Below are 22,957 nucleotides of genomic sequence, written 5' to 3' on the forward strand. Positions count from 1 at the left end.
CACAAAGCGTAGAACAACAATTTCTTCCCAGTGTCTAGCGTGACCACAATAGCAATCTCTACAAATGTTTTGTAATTAATTCACTATAACGACAATACTTTATGATGTTAGATTTTCAACTTCAAACAAATCATTCAAACATGTGACCCCTGTTATATATATACTTTTTTTTAAAAAAGCAAAATACTCATACTATATACGCATTTTATCCACCATTGCGCAAATCCGAACACTTAAAATTAGGAAACCAAGAAAAAAACCAAAACAGAAGCAAAATCACTTCCTCACAAATCTCCTTGCAGCACCAAACAACAAGGCCTTCCCAACAACACCAGCCTGGAGTCCAAAAACAACAGCAACAGTTCCTCCAATCACAACCCATTTCCAGTCAATACCTTCTTGTGCCTGCCTGACATTATGCCCCGGTTCGTCATCATCGGCTGCTTCGTTAGATTCTTGCTCTAATATAACTGATGGTTCATCAACTGAGATCTTCGTAGTTATTTGTGCCATGAGTGCGCATCTCGAGAGGGAAGCCCCGGAACCCCTTGCTACTTGGTAGGCTCTCATACCCGACTGCAATTTCTTCACAACCCCCCACATTCCGTGCCGGATGCAAACCTTTGCCACGTCCTTGGGAATGCCCATGTCCTCGTAATGTATCAGAGTTACCTCACATGCTGATAGTTGACCATCTCGTCTCCTTGACTCAACTGCATCAATACAACAGAAGGTGTCAAAATCTCGTATAGTCAGCCAAAGTGATGAAAAGGTTCTTAGATGGATAGAATGAGAAGTTGAATAAAATGAAAATTTAAGATTTAAATTTGTTAGGTTCCATCTTTTGATAGCATCTGTTGCCTTGTTTGTTTGTCAGTCTAGGTTCTTAAGTAAGCATTTAAACAAGAGCATACCAGCCCTGATTCGCCAGCTAGAGAAGAACAAGTCCACACGCCTTGGCTTATCTTTGCGCGGCAATGATGGATAAGGAACTCCCTGCCAATTGAAATTAGATGCAACTGTAACCACACAGTAGAGTCAAAGTAACTAAAAATAAGCTGTTGGAAGGAATTTACAAGATTTCTGACAAAAGAGTTTCATCTTTAATGAGATGAGAGCCCTGCAGCCACATATGTGACCTGTAATGGTTATTCTTAGCTTTTGAGTTGAGTGCCCATGTTTGATGCTGCAGCCCTAACTCGTTGTACTCATATCTCTAAACTAAGGTGCATCATCCCTCATAAATAAGCCAGTTTGCTACATAAACAATGAGCACCTTTATCCAATGCTTCATTACCTAAGAAAGTCCATGTTTACTAGGAAGGATAAAACAATACCAAGAGTACAAACTCAGCCGCTGGACTATCCAATTTGCAATCCAAATATCCCAAAATCTTTTGATGGGAGGACTGGCTAAAATGCCAAATCCCTTTGAAAACAATGCCGGCCATGAGAAAGCCAAATAACAAAAGTAACAAGAGAACCGAACTAAACCATGTTGCAAATTTAACTAATTCTATAATGAATGCTAGCCAAGGTTTTTGTTCAGTTTAATAAGATGCCAGCCGTTAACTGATCTATTAGTATCCAACCTTTGTAAGCAATGATGAGAAGAATTTAGTATTATCATAATAAACCAAGCAAAGAACAATGAGAGTAATACATAAAGCATGATCCATGGAGTACACATGCAAGCACTAATGATAATTGAGAGTAAAAAAATATCTGACAAGAGCAGTGGTAAATCTCAACAATGTACAATGAAATACCTTTGTTACACAATAGTAGGTGTTCCCAGACTCCCAAATTCGTCGACCAACGATATATTCTCGATCGCTGCAGAAGAAAGGGAACTGCACAACATAGGAAAATCTTTAATAGAGCCTGCGAGTGCTTTGTATCAAAATGACAAAAAGAAAAACAAATATTTTAAAAGGCAAACCTTCTTAATCCAATGAACGATCATGCTTCCAACATGAGGGAGTTCCTCCAAAACTTTGAAGTAAGCCAGCATAGTATCCCATTTGGGTCGAAAATCATCATCCCAAAAGAAATCTCTCACTAACTCAGGAGTTGCATCCTCAAAGACAGTTCTGCTGCGATACATCAAGGGGCCATCCTGAAAATTGTCCAAAGCGTATGATGCAAAGGAGAACTTAAATAAGGGAGACATTAAATATTCCAAATGGGTGCATGAAACAAGTTGAAAACAGCAAAATCAATATCCATATCAATTGACAAAGCGTACAACACTGCAACAATTTCACAAGATAATCTAAAATTAAATATCATCCTTCAAAAATATAATGAATTTTCTGGTGAGGGTTTAGACAATTTGAGTGAAAAATGAATGCATTTTCACCAAAAAATTATATAAAAATAAATAAATAAATAAATGCATCATTTATGATCAATTTACCTCTGGTTCATGACGCCATGCTTGGTAGACCATGTTGGGAGTGGTGCGTTCCATAAATTGTTGCCAGGCAGTGTCCACAACCTTACCATCAAGAAATTGCAACAAATGCTCCAAATCTTTCTCTGTGACAATATCTTGATCTTGCTGGTCATTAGGTGCTTCTGCACTGGAACTATCAGAAATAAATAGCTTAGGCGTAATTATTTGAACATGGTGCAAGTTAAGTTTCAGAAATTTTGTTTGATAGGAAAAGTAGCATACAAGAATTCAAAGTGATTACTGTTAGCAGACCCTTTACATTCATCTTCCATAAATGATGGCATCCACATATAGAAAAGACTACAAAATATTAAGGTGAGAACCATAAAATAAAACTAATCGCTCAGCAGAGAACAAGACTAGAAAGCCTTTTTGCATCCTTGTAAAACCATGACTATTGAAGGTAGACATATTAGTGAGAATAAAGGACTTAAAAATACTAACATTTGAACTTCCCTGCCATGATAAGCTCTGATCTAAGACTTTTGAGAACAAAAACACGACAATGTAGAATTTTAGTATGTTTATTATATAAAACTATCATGAAAATACATTTCACCTGGTGACAAAGTTGAGGTTCTGGTATGTTGCTTCATATTCATTGCGATGAAGTATTAATAAGGTTTAGGGAACTATATGCGAGTTTATCAATAGAATAATATATCAAATAATCACTTTGAACAGCTGAAAAAAAATATGGCCCTTGGATTAATGATCGTAGAAAAAAACAAATTAATCTTTTGCAAAAGAAGAAGGCCTTAAATAAAGAAAACAATTTATGCTGGGTATGGTGGACTCTTAGGGTCTTTAGTGAAGCACATGAGGAAAGAAAGAATCAGCTTAGATTCAGTTCAACTTTTCGGTCCTTTGGGATCTTCCTTTCTATTACGGTTAATGACAAGTCAAACTGAAGTAGGGTTTTTTTTCTTTTCTCCTTGGTTGGGGGGCACAACCTGATAGATAAGCTACCATTTCTTGAATTAACTCTCATTTTATATGACTTTCACAAATAAGATAGTAATATACTTTATAGTACCATTGTCCCCACAAAGGAACTAGAAATGGTCCAGAAAGCCATCCTCCTACTGTTTTTCAATGGTGTAATAACGGTCTAAAAAGATAAAATTCAAACTTTCCGCCGAACAAAAATTAACTCTCATTTTATATGACTTTCACAAATAAGATAGTAATATACTTTATAGTACCATTGTCCCCACAAAGGAACTAGAAATGGTCCAGAAAGGCATCCTCCTACTGTTTTTCAATGGTGTAATAACGGTCTAAAAAGATAAAATTCAATGTGATCTAACACTTAAGAGTCTTTAAAATATAAAAATCACTATGACAAATATTTGAAAGATAAGAAACAATTTATAAAGGCACAATATAACAAAATTAGGGAGTCCAAAAAGATAAGAAAAAGATAAGGTAGGTTTTTTTTTTAAAGGGGAGGTTTGAGATCCAATGTATCAAAAAGAAAAAAGAACACATCCATACGTCCCCACACGGATATTGCAAGTAACAATGATCCAACCATTTCTACAATTTCTACAAGATCATGTTAGTCCAAAAGTGTGATTTGGTAATTTACACTTGTTTTATTCTCCCATCAACATCTCAAATTTTACCACTATGTTAACCTAGAAGTCATTAAATCATGGCAATTTATAAAAATTCTAGAAGATTAAGTTTATCCAAAAGTGCGATTTGGCAATTGGCATGGTTAAACCAACCTGTAACTTAGATCCTATACATATCCTAATCAACCAATACAATCTATGTTGCACACAACTAAAATAATCTTGATATAAGTTGCAAGGTTTTGATGGGAAAACAATTCATAATTTCCAATCCTCTTAATATTGAAATATAACATGTTGCACACAACTAAAACAATCTTGATATAAGTTGCAAGGCTTTGATGGGAAATAAAATTCCTTCATAATTTCCAATCCTCTTAATCATGAAATATACAGTCATCAAGTCCAATTACAAAATAATTTTTAAAACGGCAAATTGCCGATCCCCCATCCTACGTCTTACTATGTTATTTTGCAAGACTTGACAATTTTGATATTTTGGTCAATACATTAAATTGTGCTTAACAGCGAACTGTTAAGTGCATGATTAAATGTGAGAAGGCCAAGAATTTGAAATAACCTAATATGTAAATATTAAATATTGAAAGCAAAAATAAATTAATTAAGATATCAAAGAGTTCCTTAGTTTATGGGTCATTGTAAACAAATGAAAAATGATAATACACAGTTTTACAACAAACGATGGCACCTCAAGATATGTGCAGATGCAAAAGGTGATTTAACAAGCATAAATTATCAAGCACCTTACACTTGCTGGTGCAGATTACTTCCATAAATATTTATTATAAAATTTGTACCCCAATTCATGTATGCATAAATTCAAATCCTCCAATTCCTGCCTGCTAACCAGGATAAAAAAATCTAATCATCACACAGAAAATTTAATCTTAATATGGTTTCCTGCCATTCTTCATGGAAAGAAATGGCTGGACCAAGTAATACATTGAGATGTATTCACAAATCAAAACCAAGGTTTTCTACAAAGTAAAGACTCTCTTTACCATCTAAATGTCCAAGACAAGTCTTTCCAGATCCTCACGCCAAACCTCTAGTCCCAAAACATTATCGCTGTCAAATTTCACAATAAATCCCTTCAAAATTATACCAAGGACGCAAGCAAGGATGATATCCTCTGAAAACCCTCATATGCGACAACAACAAGATATTATCCAAATACCATTGCATACGACGACAGGAAGATATTCTCACAAAACCACGGCATGCAACAAAACCGACAAGATATCTTCTGAAAACAATCACATGCAACGACAACAAGATATTCTCAAAAAACCCACTGCGTGCAACAAAACCAACAAGATATCCTCTGAAAACAATCACATGGAACAACAATAAGAGATTCAACATCACAGAACCATAAAATAAGCATATTTATTGAAATTGTGAGGAGGTACTGCTTGATCATTTACCAACTTAAAACCCTCTTCAAACTAACAATACACATCCCACCATAACACAACCAAGGAAGTAATACAATGCATTAACATTACTAGTGGGATGCAGAACCCTAGTCATGTTTTCCACATTTCAATAATTCACAGAATCACAACACCTCAATCATCAACAACCAAAACAGTATAAATCCCCCTCTAATTTATCAAACCAATGAATTCTCTCTACCACTACAACAATATAACAATCAAACACCAAAAGGGAAGGAAAAAAGAATGCAATAACCACCAAAAGAGAAATCCCTACTGACCTGAATCCATCACCAACCCGCTCATTAGACGCCGTCCGAACAATCTGCGAGGTCACAGAGCCATCCGTAACATCCGCCCCCTCTCCCTTCTTCAAACCCTGCCTCGCATTCCTCGAACCAGAGAGTGTCAACATCCGGCCAATCAACCACCCACCGGACCGACCACCGCCGCCACCAACCCCCTCCTCCGCCTTCCCCCTCAAATTGGACCAAAGCTTCCGGCAAACCGATAACGCTGAGAACGCCGTGAAGGCAAACCAAAGCCGACGGGCACCGAACCCCGGCGGCGCCGTCCATAGAAACCTCAACCGGCTCCGCATACCCAAAAAAAGCAGCCCCGTCCATCGCGGCCGCCATGACCATCCGATGACGAGGCCGATCATCACCGCAACCCAGATCGGCACGGCGCACAGCAGGATATCGACCACCGTCTCCATAACCACCGGCCTCTTCAAGAACTCCATGAATTCCCCATAGAAATCCGCCATTCTTGATCCTTGCGGAGAAGAAGAAGAAGAAGAAGAAGATCAAGAAGAAGGGCGAGATCGATCTCTGCACGAATCGATGGTGGAATGCGAGAGAGAAAAAAAGGAAATGGTCTTCGGTCGGAGGGTTGATAAAATAGAAGTTGCTATTTTTTTATTTCTTATTTTAAAAAATAAAAAATAAAAAAATGGGATTTTTTTTAATAGTGGATAAATTATTTTAATTTACCTTTATACCCTTCCTTTAAAAACACTGAGAATAATTAAAGCATATATTCCATTATTCCACCCTCAAAACAGTGAGATGAGGTGAGATTCTCATCTCTAATCCCCTCCATTAGGTTTAAAAAGACCTTTTTACCCTTGGCAGTTATTTATTTAATTTTTCATTTTTATGTAAAAATAATGATATTATAATTTTCTGTGTATTATAGAAATTAGATAATTGTGCTTGTAAAAAATAATAAAATATTATATTTATTAAGCTAATTTATAAATTTTCCATTTAAAAGGCATCTATTTCACTTTACATAAATAGTGTGTTTTTGTAAGATTTATACTTTTATTAATTTTACAATAAAATAGTCAAGTTAGATGATGAGATGGAAATATGACCAAATTTTTTAGGATTAATAAAATTATTAATCTTACAAAATGATTTTTTTTCCTTTATAACATGTAAAATGTTTAGCTGCGCACAGTTTATAAAGTTCATTTTCTGTATTTTCATTTATTATTAAATATATTAAATAATAATAAATAATAGTATGCTGTTAATTAGATAATATAGATAAATATATATATATGAGGGTATACGCGTAATTTTTTATATTGTTTAAGGGTTTAGATGTACCGAACTACTCTACGTATTATCCATTGTTGTTATGGAGAAGCGAGATGCGTGGGAGTGAGACACGTGGCGGTGAAACTAATAACTACATGTAGGTGAGCGTGTCTATCCACTTTATGGATGACTGGCTTAGCCTGTTTCCCGGTTTTTTTTATTTATATTTTCCTTAAATTGAGTTCCTTTTTTATCTTAATTGAGATTTATTTTTGGTAAGTCTGTTTAGAGAAGGGGTTTATTAATAGAAGTGTTATTTTTTTCACATAAACCCCTGGTTTCTTTTAATATTTTACAGAAACCATTGAAATCTTCCGGGAGAAACCAGTGTTGATAGGGTTTTTGTTTTTTTAAATGACAATAAGCACCTGTGTTTTTACATTATATTGATTTTTTAGGTTCAATTTCAGGTCTTTTTTAAAATAAATATTTATGCAAAATACTTAATATCAATAGATAAAAAGGTAATACATTGGTAGTTTTTCAAGAGGAAGTTTTCATATGTTTTACTATTATTTTATTAATATTTTAAATTAAATTTTCTTGGATTATTATAAGATATATTCAAAATTTATGACTTTACTTTAGTTCATTTTTTAATGGTGCGCTAATTTTTTCTTGGAGTTTAATTAAAATATAAAAATATATCTTTAGATGTATTCTTAGTGAAGGATAAATGGAAATCAGGAGAACTATATGCTCTGAAGTAATTATAACAAATATGTTGTCTACAATATTTTTTTAATTATTTTAATAAAAATATTAATATTACTAAAAATTTGTTATTATTTTAAAAAATATTTAATTTTCATTAATATTTAGACATTTGAGGGTGTTCCATGGAGTCTAAAGAGACGATGCCTAAACTTGCATCATCTTATAAAATATATTGTATCCTTTGATCCGAGAGATGCTCTATTTCCTCAACTATTTATTGATATTGATGTTATAATGGAACTCTCAATCAAGAGATTGTTGTGCTATAAAGCCATTTTTATTAACAACTATTTCTTTTTCTCTTTGACACTATACTAATTAAAATGAAAAAAAAATTATAGAAATATCAAGAAGAGAGAAACAAAAATACAACTTTCACTTACGGCAGTGAAAATATAATTAGGGTGAGCTAATTGCATTAGAGATAAACGGTAAGACTTTGAAAATTTTTTAATAAAATATAGATTAGTCGCATGTGAAAGATATGTATAGGTGGAACGTTAATATCTCACTCATTTTTGTCCTTACTCTATTTTAGTTGATGTTTAAATTTGTCACTTTAGCAAGATATAAATATTTTAAATAAAAAAACATATACTTATAGATTAGGAGATCATACACCGCTCTCAAAATAAATAAGAATCTTTCAATATATTCATTTAAAAAAAAACTCAAAAAACATTTCATCAGAAGAAATCAATGAAGGCTATTAAGGCCATGATTATGATTTTGATTCCCTCAGTAGAATTTGATGGGTAACGTTCCACTTTATGCCACGTCACTCGGAGAATGTAGTATGCGATTTCTCCTACGTTCGTAAAGTTTGATCTCTTGTCAGACATTTGGATTTATATATATTTATATATATATATATATATATATATATTGTAAAGGTACTCATATGCCTTTTAGGGATGGCTAAATGATGACTTTCACATATCAGCAGCATAGAATAAATTTAAAAAACAACTTACTTTTAATAATGTCATAGAATTACGTATTTGTTGTTTTTTAGGGGAGAGGTGATGAAGACCAAAATCCAATTTTGTGACTAATGGAAAGGGGATTATTTCTTTAACATGTTTTATTTTTTATTTTTTTAAATAAGGGCAAACTCTCAACAATATAAGGTAGAAAAGAGTCGAATTTTTTGTTTTTTTTTGTTTTACATAGACGACAAACATCATTAAAGGACAAATAGACATTGAGGTGCATCAATTACGATGACTCAATGACTCCTCTGGATAATTTTTTCCACCATGCAGCCCTAAAAGGGGAAAAACATTGTTTTTTTCACAAAAAAATGATACCTAGTCCAGTAATAGTAATGGTAAATAGTACTATTCTCTAATGTAAAGTGCGTGAACAATACTAATAACCAATAATATGCAGAAAAAATTTCAAACTGTCATCTTTTTGAGCATTTTGTAGTAAATTATCATTGGACTACTAGTGATTTTTTAGAATTCAAACTATTAACTTTAGACCTGGACAAAAATAAAATATCACTTTTTTATTATAGATGTTTTTTTTTTCTTATCCATTGAATTTGATTTTTTTTTTTTTCTTCAAACTATGATATCTCCATATTTGAGAGTCAAAACATGATTTTTATTGGTTTATCAAATGACTATTATTTAACATGAATCACTACTTAAATAAGTGTCATGGTTTAATTATTAAAATTTTTTTTCTTTTTAAATAATTTTTTTTCTTTTTTATATTTTTTAAATAGATTTTCATGATTTTCTCATGTAGAATGACGATATAATTTTATTAAAATAGTAACTTTATTTTTGTGCATGTTATGAGACATAATTAATTTATTTATATTTTATTAAAAAAATAAAAAATAAAAATCAATCAACCCAATAAGAGCATGACCATGATTTTGATTTGTCTGATTAGCATTTGATAGGGAACGTTCCACTTTATGCCACGTCACTCGGAGAATGTTGCATGAGATTTCTGCCACGTTCACAAACTTTAATCTCATGTCAGACAGTTGGATTTATATATATATATCTCTTGTGATGGAAATTATTTACCAGTTGGGGATTACGGAATGATGATTTTTTTTTATTATTATTTATAAAACCACAACAAACACTTTTATTTTTATTTTTATTGTGCTTAAGGGGTTTCGAACTCAAAATCTCTTAGACACAAACAATGTAGGACACTATAGAGTATGCCTTGATTTCTAATGATGACTTTCATTATTAGCCGTACAAAATATTTTTTTTAAAAAAATTATATTTATTAATATTACATAAGTAGATAGTTTTTTTTAGAGTCAAAATAACAAAAACCAAGATCCATTTTTGTGAATTATGGAAGTGAATTATGGAAAGGTGATTATTTCCTTGACATGTCTTTTTTTTCAAAAAAAAAATTTAGACAAATCACAAACCCTTAACTATGAGTTGGATAAGATTTGAATTTTTTTATAAAAACGATAAATGTTATCAAAAAATAGATAAATACAGAAATGTATCAGTTGTGGTGCCTTAACCACCCCCCAAAGATAAATCCCTCATCTCTTGCAATTTTGGAAAGAAAGAAACACTATTTTTCTTACAAAAGACCCACGCTAGACTAACAATCAATACTTGTAATTAATACTAATATGCAATTTATGTACAAATTAATGAGCAGTACTATTAGGACAAAGTTTTGAGCTCTCCTACTTTTATGGGCTTTGTGCTAAGTTACTATTGGACTACGAATGATTTCTTGAAATTCAAACTCTTAACTTTTGACTTCGTTATAAAATAAAATATCCCTTTATTATTGTTATTATTTTACTTATTAATTTTGATTTTTCTTCAAATTAACGAGTCAAAATCATTTCCATTGGTGAAGCAAATGACTATCTTATTAAATATGAAGTTGTGCATGCTCTAACACATAATTTGTTCACATCACAATGACTACTTTATTTAATATGAATCACTACTTCTATAAGCCTCATGGTTTAATGATTATACAAATATTTTTTATTTTTTTCTTTTCAGATAATTCCCACATTTTTTTATTTTTTATTTTTTTATTATTTAAATAAACCTCTACGATTGTTTTTACTCTAATTTTAAATTACAGAGATAAGACACAATTATATTAAAATAGTAATCCTACGCCTATGCACTCTCCGACACATGATCTATCCATATTAATTTATGTTGCATGATCACCATCTCTCATTTCATTTCAACTTAATGCGACATACCTTGTCAGATAGTGGGACATACATAAGACACCAACGGCCTGAAGCTAATATGAAGATCCTTCCCAAAGTATGTCTGAGATATTTGGATTTATATACATGCATATGTCTTCTGAGAGTATTCATGTTGTTATTTCATTATTAGCAGCAGAGAATAAATTTTAAAAAAAAAACATTACTTTTATTAATTAATTTGTAGAATTATTTTTTTTATAAATTTTTTTTAAATAATAAGTCACACAGTTATAAAAAATTTCAATTGGGTATTCTAAAATTAGATTTGCATTCAATTAGATCATCTGGGCTAACTCCATTAAACATGACATACCACATCATGGCCCTTTACCATATCAGCATAACTTAACCATATCAGTATGTCACATGAATAAAAACCCTCTTTATCTTAAAAATAACCAACTCATATAACTAGTTTTCATGTCAGATAAACATAATATAATATAACTTTTAATTTTTTTTAGTTAAATAAATTATAACAATATCTTTTATTTAATTTGATTTTTTGTCCACACAGTTAAAAAAATTAGTTAAGGTGACCCAATTAAACACGAATCTAAAGTTCATATACTCTGTTAGGTATGCCGACATGGATTGGCATTATGTGATAAACCAAGAGGTGACGTGGCAAAAGAATATGACGAGGCAATGATGACTTGGCAAAAAGAGAAGTGACTAGGATGATGATGTGGCTAAAGCTTGGTGACATGGCATATGAAGATATGAGGCTTAGAAGATCATGTTTTTAGAACATGTTTAGAAACAATTCCTCTCAATGGTTCATGTGATGATTAACTAATTTTGGAAAACGCATCAAGTTAGAAGGATCTCTTCAAGAAGGGTAAGTTTTATCTTAGGTTTGATTGTATCTATCATTGGTAAGATCCGGAATGATAAATCATATCTTTGATTAAACTCCTTTCAGGAAAGATCTATTTTAAAGAGAAATGAATATTCTATTGTTGGCAAGAATAATCATAAAGATTGGAAAGACAAACTTAGTTTCGTGTGAAGTTGTTTGAAGACACAAACTAAGATAGGCAAGGACAAGCAAATGTGATTATCAAGACCATATTTAGTAACACAATTTGAAGGAAAATCTAAGAGCTAATTATGGGCGGAGCTATTCAAGGAGACAAATCATATATGGAGGATTGATTAAAGTTTACTTGAGATTTGATTGAAAATTTGAAGATCCAAGCATAGATGATTGGAGATCATGCTTGAGGATATTGAAGGCTAAACTTAAATGAGATGAGATCAAGTTTAGTAACAATATTTCCATTATTCAAACGAAGATCACATGGGAAGACCAAACTTGGACCAAGTTTGGAAAAAACATTAGGAGATATTCGGTGACCATCTTTGGTGAGATGGTTGCGTGTGCCTTGGTAGGTACATTCCTCGGGAGAAGAGACTTGCTGAAGTGACGTGAGGAAGGAAGCGGTTGCAGACAGGAGGAGCTCGTGATGAGTCAACTGCTACGAAGCGGACTGAATGAATCGGGAGGGTTGAAGGTGTCGCAAGTTCGGGTACAACTGGCTAGAACTCAGTCATGTTTAGTAAGGTGGGCAGTGTTGCAACTGGGTGTTGCAACATCAACTTTGGAAGGTGTCCAAGTTAGGAAGCCACGGAGAATTCTAAAAGAGGAAGGATCTAATGGACATAAGTGCGTCTATATAAGATATCCTGCTTGAAGATTTAGGATGAACCATAAGGGAGAGAGAGGAGAGTGGGCATTGGGCAATCTTAAGAGGGTATTCTTTGTCTTGAGAGGATAAGAGAGTTGTACTTTTTATTTAATAACCTCTTTTAGTAGATTGTTTCTCCGGGCTTGGTCCCAGATGTAGGCAAGATTGCACCGAACTGGATAATCAACTTATGTGTCTTCTTTCTCTTGCTTCATTGTGTGTTTGTTTTATATTCTTGTGAAATTGAGTGACTCCTCTTAAAACACACTAACCCACCAAAACTATATATATACTCAATTAAAATTTTTTATAATATAATGACTCAAATAAGAGTGAGTGACTAGTTTATTTATTTATTTATTTTTATAGAGTAGAGGGTAATGATGACTAATACCCAGTTTTTAAATAATATTTGTTAAAAAAAATAATATAATAATTAGCATTATAATTCACAAGTTTTTATTTGTAAAAAATTGGCACTGCTAACAAGATCGAACTCTTAATCTTTTACTAGAGACGAAAATAAAATGCCAAATCTCTAATTATAGAGATAGTCAATATAACCATATCGAGTGTCTGGTTTATACAAATAATATCATTTTTTGCACAAATAAAATTGGTCTAAAGACTCTTAAACACACTAGGCAAATATTTAACCTTGACACTGAAATTGATAGACCGTCAATCATGCACAATAACAACCCCAAATGCAATGCCAGAAAAGGGCACCCACAACATCACAGCCTTAATTTTGATGAAAAGATAACAAAGACCAGCAAACACTTCCAACTGATTGCACTTGGAATGATGTCCAGAATCCTGACTCTGACACTAAAATCAGGGCAACTACGTACTAAGTACTGTACAGACTGAACTCACAAATTACAGTACAGAACCAAAGCAGAACTTACAAACTTAACTAATTCGATGCTGGAGATTCTTAAACCTACTCCAAAAGGGAAGATCTTAGTCCATGTTGTAGACACTAATACGAAAAAAAGATTTTTCAAACTTCGGGTTGTGCTGAAAATCGCAGACTAGCAGCTAAACTTTTCCTAGCGCAGATTGCTGAAGCTTGCGGTACTCATGAAAAAACTCTACAGTCTTGTCACGGTCAGGAAGGTTATCACGGATTACAGGAACTTTCAGGAAGTTTTCAATCCAAGTAACAAACCGAGGAAACTTCTCTACGTCTAGAACTTCATAACAAGCAACTTCCTCGGAAACTCCTAACCAGAAAGCCATCCAACCCAGTGCAAGATCCAAGTATCCTATGCTCTGGCCGGCGAAGAATCTCTTTCCCTTTAGCTCCTTTTCGAGTACTTCCAACGTCTCTTCCAAGCACTTGATGGCTTTCTCTTGCTCTTCTCCCATTGCAAGGAAAACATCCTTTGAAGCATCTCGGCACTGCAAACAGGAGTTCGATCTCATGATCCAGTCGGCATACAAAATCCTAGCCTACTATTGGAACTGTGAAGTGCACCAGGGTATAGTTTGATGTGGAAACAAGGTAGTGTGTCAACTCACCTGGTAATCAGAGTACAAAGCCCAGATGCGTGCCATGGCTCGTTCATAAGGATCCTTCGGTAAGATAGGGTTGTCCTTCCAGGTTTCATCAATGTATTCAAGAATGACTAGGGATTCTACGAGTGGCTTACCATTGTGTAAGAGTACAGGAACTTGCCTATTGATTGGATTGTACTGGAGAAGTGAGGGACTTTTGTTGGAGAGATCTTCTTCAATGTATTCGTACTCGATTCCCTTCAACTTCAATGCCCACTCTACTCGGCGAACAGCAGGAGCTGCCCACATACCAAAGAGTTTTACTTCACAAACAACCATGACAGTAATCCACTTTGAGTGTTAAAAGATAACGCTGATCAGATAAGGCAGATGATGTACTTCTAAATCCTTAAACCAATTAAAAAAAAAAAAAAAAGCCTAACACTCTTTCAAGAAATGACCAAATGCTGCAAGGTGATTTTATGGGTTGCAAGTGGGTTAGTGGCCGGTACCACAGCTCCAAAGTAGAGACAAAAAACATCAAATGTCAAAACAATCTTTTCCCTTGTTAAGGAAGCAACTAAGCTATTCCAAAATCAAGCATGTGATGAATTAGTTATTTGGTTTTGTCAACAGAATCTTTAAAACTAATGACAGCACAATCTGGTTGCCGGTCCCCGCCCCAACATGTGTGGAAGATGGGGGAATAGAATAACAAAAAGGAGGTTAAAAGGTAAAGCAGACACACACACACACACAGAGAAAAAAAGAAATTGAACGCTAGCTTTATCGACCTTCCAGAATAAGACAACCATGCAACAAAGACAGGCCTTTAAGGACTGGACCATATGGAACAAAGAAGTCACCAACAAACAAATGCATACAAACTGAAAACTGATTTTCTAAGAGTACTTCCAAGCAAAGATTCGACTTCAAGCTAGATATAAAAATTCATTAAATTTCATTTGTGATGAAGTAATCAAATGTCACTTGTCAAGAGGATATAGTGAATCTATTCCGTCAGGCACAGTGATGAACGAATCTATTTTAGAGAGAAAAGGATGCCCTCATTTGTTTGAAAATATTGAATGCGCCTTCACTTTGCACAAACTTTTCACACATTCTTTTGAGAACCAGAAGTTTGAGGAACAATCAACTATACAATAACATTGACATGTACCATATATCAGTTCATCACTTTTGAAATGTGCCTGAGGTTCTTAAAACAACCGGATACTTCCTTACCATTTAAGTTATCTAACACGTGCAGTGATCTAAGCAAAATATCTTCTTCAGCATAAAAACTTGCATATAGTCATCATAGTTATACATAAAAGTGCACTAAAAGAAAACAGCACTAAACCCAAAAGTGCAGAGAAGGAGAATTGTTATCATCTAAAAGATAACACAAAGTTTGGAAATGTCAAACCAAAAATAAATAAATCAATTGAAGTAACACGATCAAGCAAAATTTTCCAATTCACGAAAATGTTTGCAATAATCAAAATCCGTAGCACATTAATGCAAAATACACCAACTTAATTGCCATCCAAATCAGGATGAAAAGGGCAACTCGGCTTAGATAGTTCAGTTTATTCTTGTCATATACTTTGCAAAATAACAATTTAATTGCCATGAAAAATTTTCCAGTCCAGTTTATTTCTGTAGAAATATCTACAATTTCTCCCCAACCAAGTAACTGAATTCATAAGATTAACTACCTACCAAGACTAAATCAGAACTAGCCCAATGTGATCCAAACAACACCATAGAAATAAATTGGAAGGGTTCAAGTTTCAAACTTACCCATCAAATGCAAATTTAAACCCAGTCATAAATATTCAGTACAACAACAACTGCATGCTTAACACCTCTGAGAAACATTCAAGAGTTTCATTTTCTTCTTCAAAACAATTTAAATTGCTAACATGTAAGTGCACCAAAATTGACTTGCCAAACAGTTCAATAGCTTTTCAAAACCCAATTAAGTGCAAGTACGGAACAAGGCTTAAAAATACCACATCCAAACACCTCCTTATGAAAGTCAACTATCAAACACTTAAATGGCTTTCCTTCCCTCCATTATTTTATTAATCAGCAATGTAGCAACTGATTTTCTTGATAAAGTTCGTTTAAATAAGTTGCATTTTTAGCTAGTCATCTCAATTTGAAGTCAATTAGTCCATTCTTACAGCACTACTCCATACGTTCTTAAATGACAGTTATCTACTGGGTGAAAGTGAATTTGGTAAAATCAGCACGTGAAAGAAGTCAACTATCTACGAAGTCAATAAGATAACCAATGGTCATCTTCATACTACATCACTAAACAGTAGTTTTTATTGGATGATTAGGTGAAGCTGATGTGACTAATCCCATCCAACCAGGCAGATATCAGGCCATAGCCCAAAACTTCGCAAAACCGTTGGATGATTTTTCTGTCACTGTTCCATATCTTTTTAAATAGTTGCACCAATTCAATCCCCCAAGAAGGCATCACACTAAAAATTAAAAAATAGATTCACAAATTAACAGCTCTTGCTGGAAAGTTAAACTAACATAATTTATTTACTTGCAACAAAAATCTAAATCTAAAAAAAATAATATAATAATCTTATGCAAGCTAGTCCTGTCCTCCTTAAAATTTTGCATTAAAAACCAATTCTGTAAAAAATTCTAAAACCAACCATCATTAACAAAAAAGGCAAAATTCAAGTACTCCAAATTCAAGGCAGCAAACTCATTGATAGCCTTAGCTACTTGACAGTGACTTTTCCTCAAATAAAATCATTACTATATAACTAGGCAATTACTTCATTGGTAGATCATTTCACCGATCCATCTACAATATAAGACCAATTCTGTAATTAACATAAAAAATCATCTAAGGAATATTATTTAGAATTGCAAAGGGTATATTTGCAAGTATGACTTTGCCTTCATACAATTTTATCATAATTTATGCTAAAAAGTATAAAAATCTGAAGAAAGGGATGTAAGTACAAATTCTTGAAAATTTTAGGGTAAGCATGCAAGGCCCTTTTTCAGAGGATTATATGGATGAGTTGCAATTTGCACTTTGCAAGGAAACAAAATAGGTGTACACTTAATAAGAGAATAAATCAAAGCATATAGTTTCAAAAAACTTTATATATAAATGTTTTGTCATGAGACTTTCCCTTATTTATATCAATAACTTGAGACATAATTAAAACCATTTTAAAAAATATTCATTACATCATTCTTCTTCAGCCGACATAAGTTTTTCATCCTATTCAACATTAAGAATTTCTTTCCCTTTCTATAGGCATTATTCATAGTCCTTTTTCTAACCGATTACTTTTTTCCCGAAAAACATTCTAGATAAAAATAATAGGGTATAACATTTTAGCTTATAAAGAGTCACTCATAGGAAATAATCACAATTGTTAATGAACAGCTGTGCTTTGCTTATTTTAGGAAGAGAAAGGAATTGTTTCAACTTTAATAGGTAAGGTGTGGGTTTAGTACTTCAGATTGGACAACTTTAAATAGGATATGAACTGATGATATTTGCATGTATGATTAAACAGCTCATCTAGTTTTCAGAGCAATGTTCAAAATTTAACATTCAGCCTCCAAATATATAATCAAGCGTTCCCAAATTGTTTCTTCAATTACATTACTTTAGAGAATTGCTACAATTCTTACATCAACCACCAAGCTTATATTCCTATATGTTCTCGAAATAATTAATGAGTCGTGGTTCTTAAATAAACACAATTAATAATGACAACGATCAGCCAAATCACATAGAATTAGCTTAATTCCAATCCTAACTTATATAAGCCAACTAAACAGTCACCCTATAATTCTAACGTCTAAGCCACATTATTACCTCTGTGGGAAACAAATAATCCTCGTATACAACAAGAAGGGTTGCAATCAATGATAAAGGCAAAATTTATAAAAGGACATCCCCAGTTTCTTAAGTCCAAAAGTTTATTGATTAATTCAACAAACAACCCATAAGCACTAGAAAAAAAAAATTAAAAAGGATAATACCTTGCAGTTCAGCTAGATCTGAAAGTAATTTTTAACTCGAGAGTTGATTTAAAGTAACTATTTCCATATCTTCTCTTTACTATCAAAAAGCATACAAGAAAGAACTCATTATAAAATATGAATCATGCCATTCCAACTACACATAGAGATCAAAATTATGTTCACATGAAACTCCAGCAAAGAAACTAACTTTTTAAACAAAATATATAAAGACGGGTATATAACCTCTCCCTTCTAAGACCTAAGTAACATAATCACTATAACACCGTAACAAAAATTGAAGATAAAACAAACTGTATATAAATCATGTCATTCCAACCGCACAAAAAGTTCAAACTTATTTTGACGTGAAACTTTAGCAGAGAAACTTACTTTGTAAGCAAGGTATATAACAAATAAAAGTATCTAATCTCTCTCTTGTATGCCTAAGTAAAGCAATCACTATAACACTATAAAAGCAACAGAGAAAAAAAAAATGAACAAACAGGAACCTTTCCAATCTCCGGATCATCAATACATCACAGGATCAGGAGCTCCAAGTAAGGATCTAATAATCCGCAAGACCACGAAAGCAAGAAGAGGACTGACATCCATCGCGCCAACCCGAGGGATGATCTTCCGAAAGAGATTGAGGAAAGGATCGCAGAGATCACTCAAGGCGTTGAAGGGCTGGCGATCCCAAGGAATATTAGGGTACCAACTGAGCAGCACCCTCACCATCAGGACCTGATCAAAGATATCAAGCCACCGAACAGCCCTGGCCAGAACGGCCGTCATCGGAAGGACAAAATCGGCGCGGTGGTTCATGAAGGCGGCGAGCAAGCGGGGAGCAACGGAAGTGGAGACTTCACGGAGCTGGGTGTTGAGGAGAGAGAGCATGGAGGAGAGGGAGTTGGCGGAGTTGAAGAGGGGATTGGTGAAGGGCGGCAAGGCGAAGGAGGCGGAGACGCGGAGGCGATTACGGGACGAAGAGCGGAGAGGGAAGCGAACGCGAGAGAGGAGATGAAATTTGGAAAAAAGATGAAAATTACGGTTAGGGTTAGAGTTTTGGAAGGAGAGAGCGGAGGAGTAGATGGTCGCCATGGTCTCTCTCTCTCTCTCTGTGTGTGTCTGTCTGTGTGGAAAAAGAGAACCAGTGAGGGTTCTAGGAGACTTCCATGACTATTTATAGGGACATAGATGTAATTTTGAGTTAATTTAAATTATAATAAAATGCAAGTTTTTAAATATTTATTTAGATTTATCTTATTTTGCTAGTAAGGTTGTTAATGGCCCAACTCCGATGGTGAACCTGATTCCTTGCCCCGTCAAGGCCGAGGACAGAAAAAAATTTTCAGAGATTGGGGCCCTGCTGAGGAATACTCTCTCATTTTCGCCCTCGAAATATTAAATATTTAATGTTTTAAATATCTAAATAAAAATTCAACAAAATTTGATATTTTTATTTCATTAGAATATTATTAATAATTAAATAAATATTAGTAAAAAAATAAATAAAATCTTAAGCTTATATTAACTAAATTACATTTTTTTAATATTTCTAAGTTTGGTAAATAATTTATTAAATCACTAGAACTTCACCAAATCAATCAAAAACCTAATATATATATATATATACACACATAGGAATTAGGCTTCTATATATATATATATATATATATATACTAGATTAATGTACCCGTACTAACGCTGCGGGTTGACTATATCTAAAAGGAAGATTGCAAAGATAGTATAAAATTTGAAAAAAAATTCCTAAGAGTTTTGATAAACATTTCATTTGTATGAACTTAGTTCAGACTAAAGCTTTTGTCTATAGATTTTTTTTAGTATATATATTGCCATTCTTTGAAACATTATAGGAAACTATATACTGCTATTAATCGATTATATTATATTATATTTATTATATTACATTATTTTAAATTCCATAAAAACAAATATAGAAGTTCTTTCTAAAAATAACAAAATTTTATCAAATATATATTATATAATCGTATCTTCATAAGGAAAAGGTTGAAATTGGAATTATAATTTTATTTATTATTAATCAAACTAAACATGGCCCATTGATATAAAAGATTTTCTTTAAAACTATTTTTTTATAAAAAAAATCCTTTAAGCACGTATTGTTATTAAGAATAGGTTGAATCAATTTCATACCAAAATAATTATGTTTTTAAAAATATTTATTATTAATTTTAAAAAATGGAATTGAAATTATAATTTTATTTGTTATTAATCAAGCTAAACATAACCCATTGATATAAAAGATTTTCTTTAAAACTATTTTTTATAAAAAATCCTTTAAGCAATTTGAAAATCTAAATCTAATATGTGAAAAAAAAACTACTACCCAACTTTTCCTAATTTTCTTCCTTTCTTTCTTTTCACTTAAATCTAAATCTAATATGTGAAAAAAAAATACAGCTAGTTTAGATCATATCTCTGTTTCAAGTCTTAATAAACAATTTGAAAATTACTAATGAAATTAAACACTACATGTTGTTCATCTGATCTTATTTAGTCATTATAATTCTATTGAGTCATTATGGTGAATTTAAATTGGTCTTCAATGCTGTAAAACAAACATAATGAAATAAATATCAAGTATTTTATTTAAATTAAAAAAATCTATAATGCAAGACATATGAAAGTTTGTAAGTATAAAATTTACCTGATTGCAGATAACTTCAATCTATCAACCTTTACCCAAATTTTATTTCAGAGTAAAAAAGTGAATCTTGTTACACAATGCATCACATACTTACATACTTTAATAACCAAAGGATAATTGTTTTTTTTTTTATCTAGTTTACTGTATAAGAGTACATAAAAAGTCAATAAAAGTCCAATGAATGTGGAAATGCTAACAGATGGCATGATAGCATCAATTTTATAGTCCCAAAGTCAACAATTGTGGCTTATCTTCATCCAAAAGTGAGACCTGTACACATGAATTCAAATAAAAATAAACTTACAATCAATCAACTATATCCAAAAGGACTAGATTTTCAAAGAAACTTAACTGATTTTTTTTTTATCAAAAGAGTACTAACCTATCATTTTATATCTTGTCTACTTAAAAGGACTGGATTTTCAAAGATGCTCAACTGATTTTTTTTTTATCAAAAGAGTACTAACCTATCATTTTATATCTTGTCTTTTAGATATTAGTTATCATTTATGTGTAATATGTATTATCACGATGTTTTCCAGACTTGATTATTGTGACAAGTTCATAAGCTTATTCTTTTTTTTTTAACTCATAAGCTCATTTCTCTGCTAGGCCATAACACTGTAACTACCTTTTTATAGAACAAACGAAAAGCTCATCGATCAAAATAATTATTATTCAAGATCAATCATTGTTCCATAGAACTAATATGCATAAAAACAAAATGTAAATCTGCAGTTGCAGCATGCAACATTAATTGGTGGAGATGGCATAATAATAACTTCAGAAATGAAAATGTGCAGGTAAAGAAGTCACTGGTAGAACCGTAGAAAGATTGTTCAATATCAAACCATTATATCATATGAAAAGAGTATTTGATTGCAAAGAACTTATCAATGACTTAGTGTGAAAGTACTATCCAGTGTTTTCAAACAAACTACATGAAAAATTATAGCTATAAAAAATGTAAGTACTAAGATTCCAAGCTCTATTGCCCAAGTGCAATCAGTACTAACTTCAATGAGTTTACTCATGTTATGTGTAATTAAATACATACTATAAGAAAGTTCACAGAGAACAACCACTGGTAAGGTTTCCTCTAAAGTAGAACTTTCTATCAAACAAACAGAAATTTCACTTGATGCCACTCTGCACAAATTCAAATTCAATAGATAGAAAGCTATACCTGGATAGCCCTTCAGAGATATGGAAACATCCTCCATCTCAGCAATGGCTTCATCTCGATCACCGACTTCATACAATGCTAAAGCCCTTCCAACTCTAGCGTACTCCGTAAAAGCCAAGTTTTTGTAATCTTTTATCACCTAGAGAGACAAAATTGAAAATCGAAACCCTAAAAATCACAACTTGGAAAAGTCCATCAAAAGAAAAAGAAAAGGAATTGGGATCGAGTGTGAGTGAGCACTAGAGAGAAGGAATCAAGAGCTCAGGAGAAATCACTGTGAACCTGGAAATCACAGGCGAGGTCGAGGAGGTTGACGGCCGGCGATGCGGAGGGAGAGCTCAGCACTGGCATTCTTCTCGGACTCCGAGACAGGGTTGAAGGGCTGCGGAAGGGAGGCGACAAGGGAGGTTAGAAGAGGGAGGAAGGCGGAGGAAAGAAGGAGGAGGCGGCTCCGGCGGCGCCGGGAAGGACGGCAGGGAGGGGAAAGAGAAGAACAGAGGAAATGGTTCACATGTCTCACAGTTTTCAATGAAATTAGAAGAAATGGTCACACATGAGTTGCCTGCTAATTAGCATCAGAGTCTTCATCACCATGCATCTTCATCATCGCTCTCTCCTCCGGTGTATCAAGGTCCTCTCCACTTTCTTCGAGAGCTAGGGTTAGAGGGGCGCACAAAAAATTAAAAAAAAACCCCCAATTCGGCAGGGTATGCTCAATCACAGGCTCCTCTAAATGCCATTTGTCAAGTGTTAATTGGTTGTTTGGGTAATAAATGGATTGTGTTTGTTAACC

General features: G+C 33.2%; 2 protein-coding genes across 4 annotated transcripts; both read right to left on the reverse strand.

Annotated features, from left to right (window-relative positions):
- Positions 1-161: 161 nt before the first annotated feature.
- LOC120278026 lies at positions 162-6,363 on the reverse strand. 2 transcript variants are annotated; one of them, XM_039284915.1, is made up of 6 exons: positions 5,780-6,363; positions 2,420-2,585; positions 1,943-2,119; positions 1,770-1,853; positions 915-996; positions 162-713 (listed from the first exon to the last, which is right to left on the reverse strand). In XM_039284915.1, exons 1-6 carry the CDS (start codon positions 6,265-6,267, stop codon positions 277-279), a joined length of 1,434 nt encoding a protein of 477 aa, XP_039140849.1. In that variant the 5' UTR covers positions 6,268-6,363; the 3' UTR covers positions 162-276. The 2 variants fall into 2 exon arrangements, with proteins under 2 accessions (XP_039140849.1, XP_039140848.1); XM_039284914.1 differs by having other exon boundaries at positions 2,420-2,591.
- Positions 6,364-13,316: 6,953 nt separating this feature from the next.
- On the reverse strand, positions 13,317-19,507 carry LOC120277542 (glutathione transferase GST 23-like). Of its 2 annotated transcripts, XM_039284406.1 has the most exons (3): positions 18,796-19,507; positions 14,285-14,559; positions 13,317-14,164 (listed from the first exon to the last, which is right to left on the reverse strand). In XM_039284406.1, the coding sequence occupies exons 2-3, from the start codon at positions 14,318-14,320 to the stop codon at positions 13,802-13,804; spliced, it is 399 nt and encodes a 132-aa protein (XP_039140340.1). In that variant the 5' UTR covers positions 14,321-14,559; positions 18,796-19,507; the 3' UTR covers positions 13,317-13,801. The 2 variants fall into 2 exon arrangements, with proteins under 2 accessions (XP_039140340.1, XP_039140338.1); XM_039284404.1 differs by lacking the exon at positions 13,317-14,164 and having other exon boundaries at positions 14,430-14,559; positions 18,796-19,493.
- Between the last annotated feature and the right edge of the window lie 3,450 nt (positions 19,508-22,957).

Source organism: Dioscorea cayenensis, chromosome 15 (assembly GCF_009730915.1).
Source record: "Dioscorea cayenensis subsp. rotundata cultivar TDr96_F1 chromosome 15, TDr96_F1_v2_PseudoChromosome.rev07_lg8_w22 25.fasta, whole genome shotgun sequence".
In the NCBI taxonomy this organism is placed as follows: Eukaryota; Viridiplantae; Streptophyta; class Magnoliopsida; order Dioscoreales; family Dioscoreaceae; genus Dioscorea; species Dioscorea cayenensis.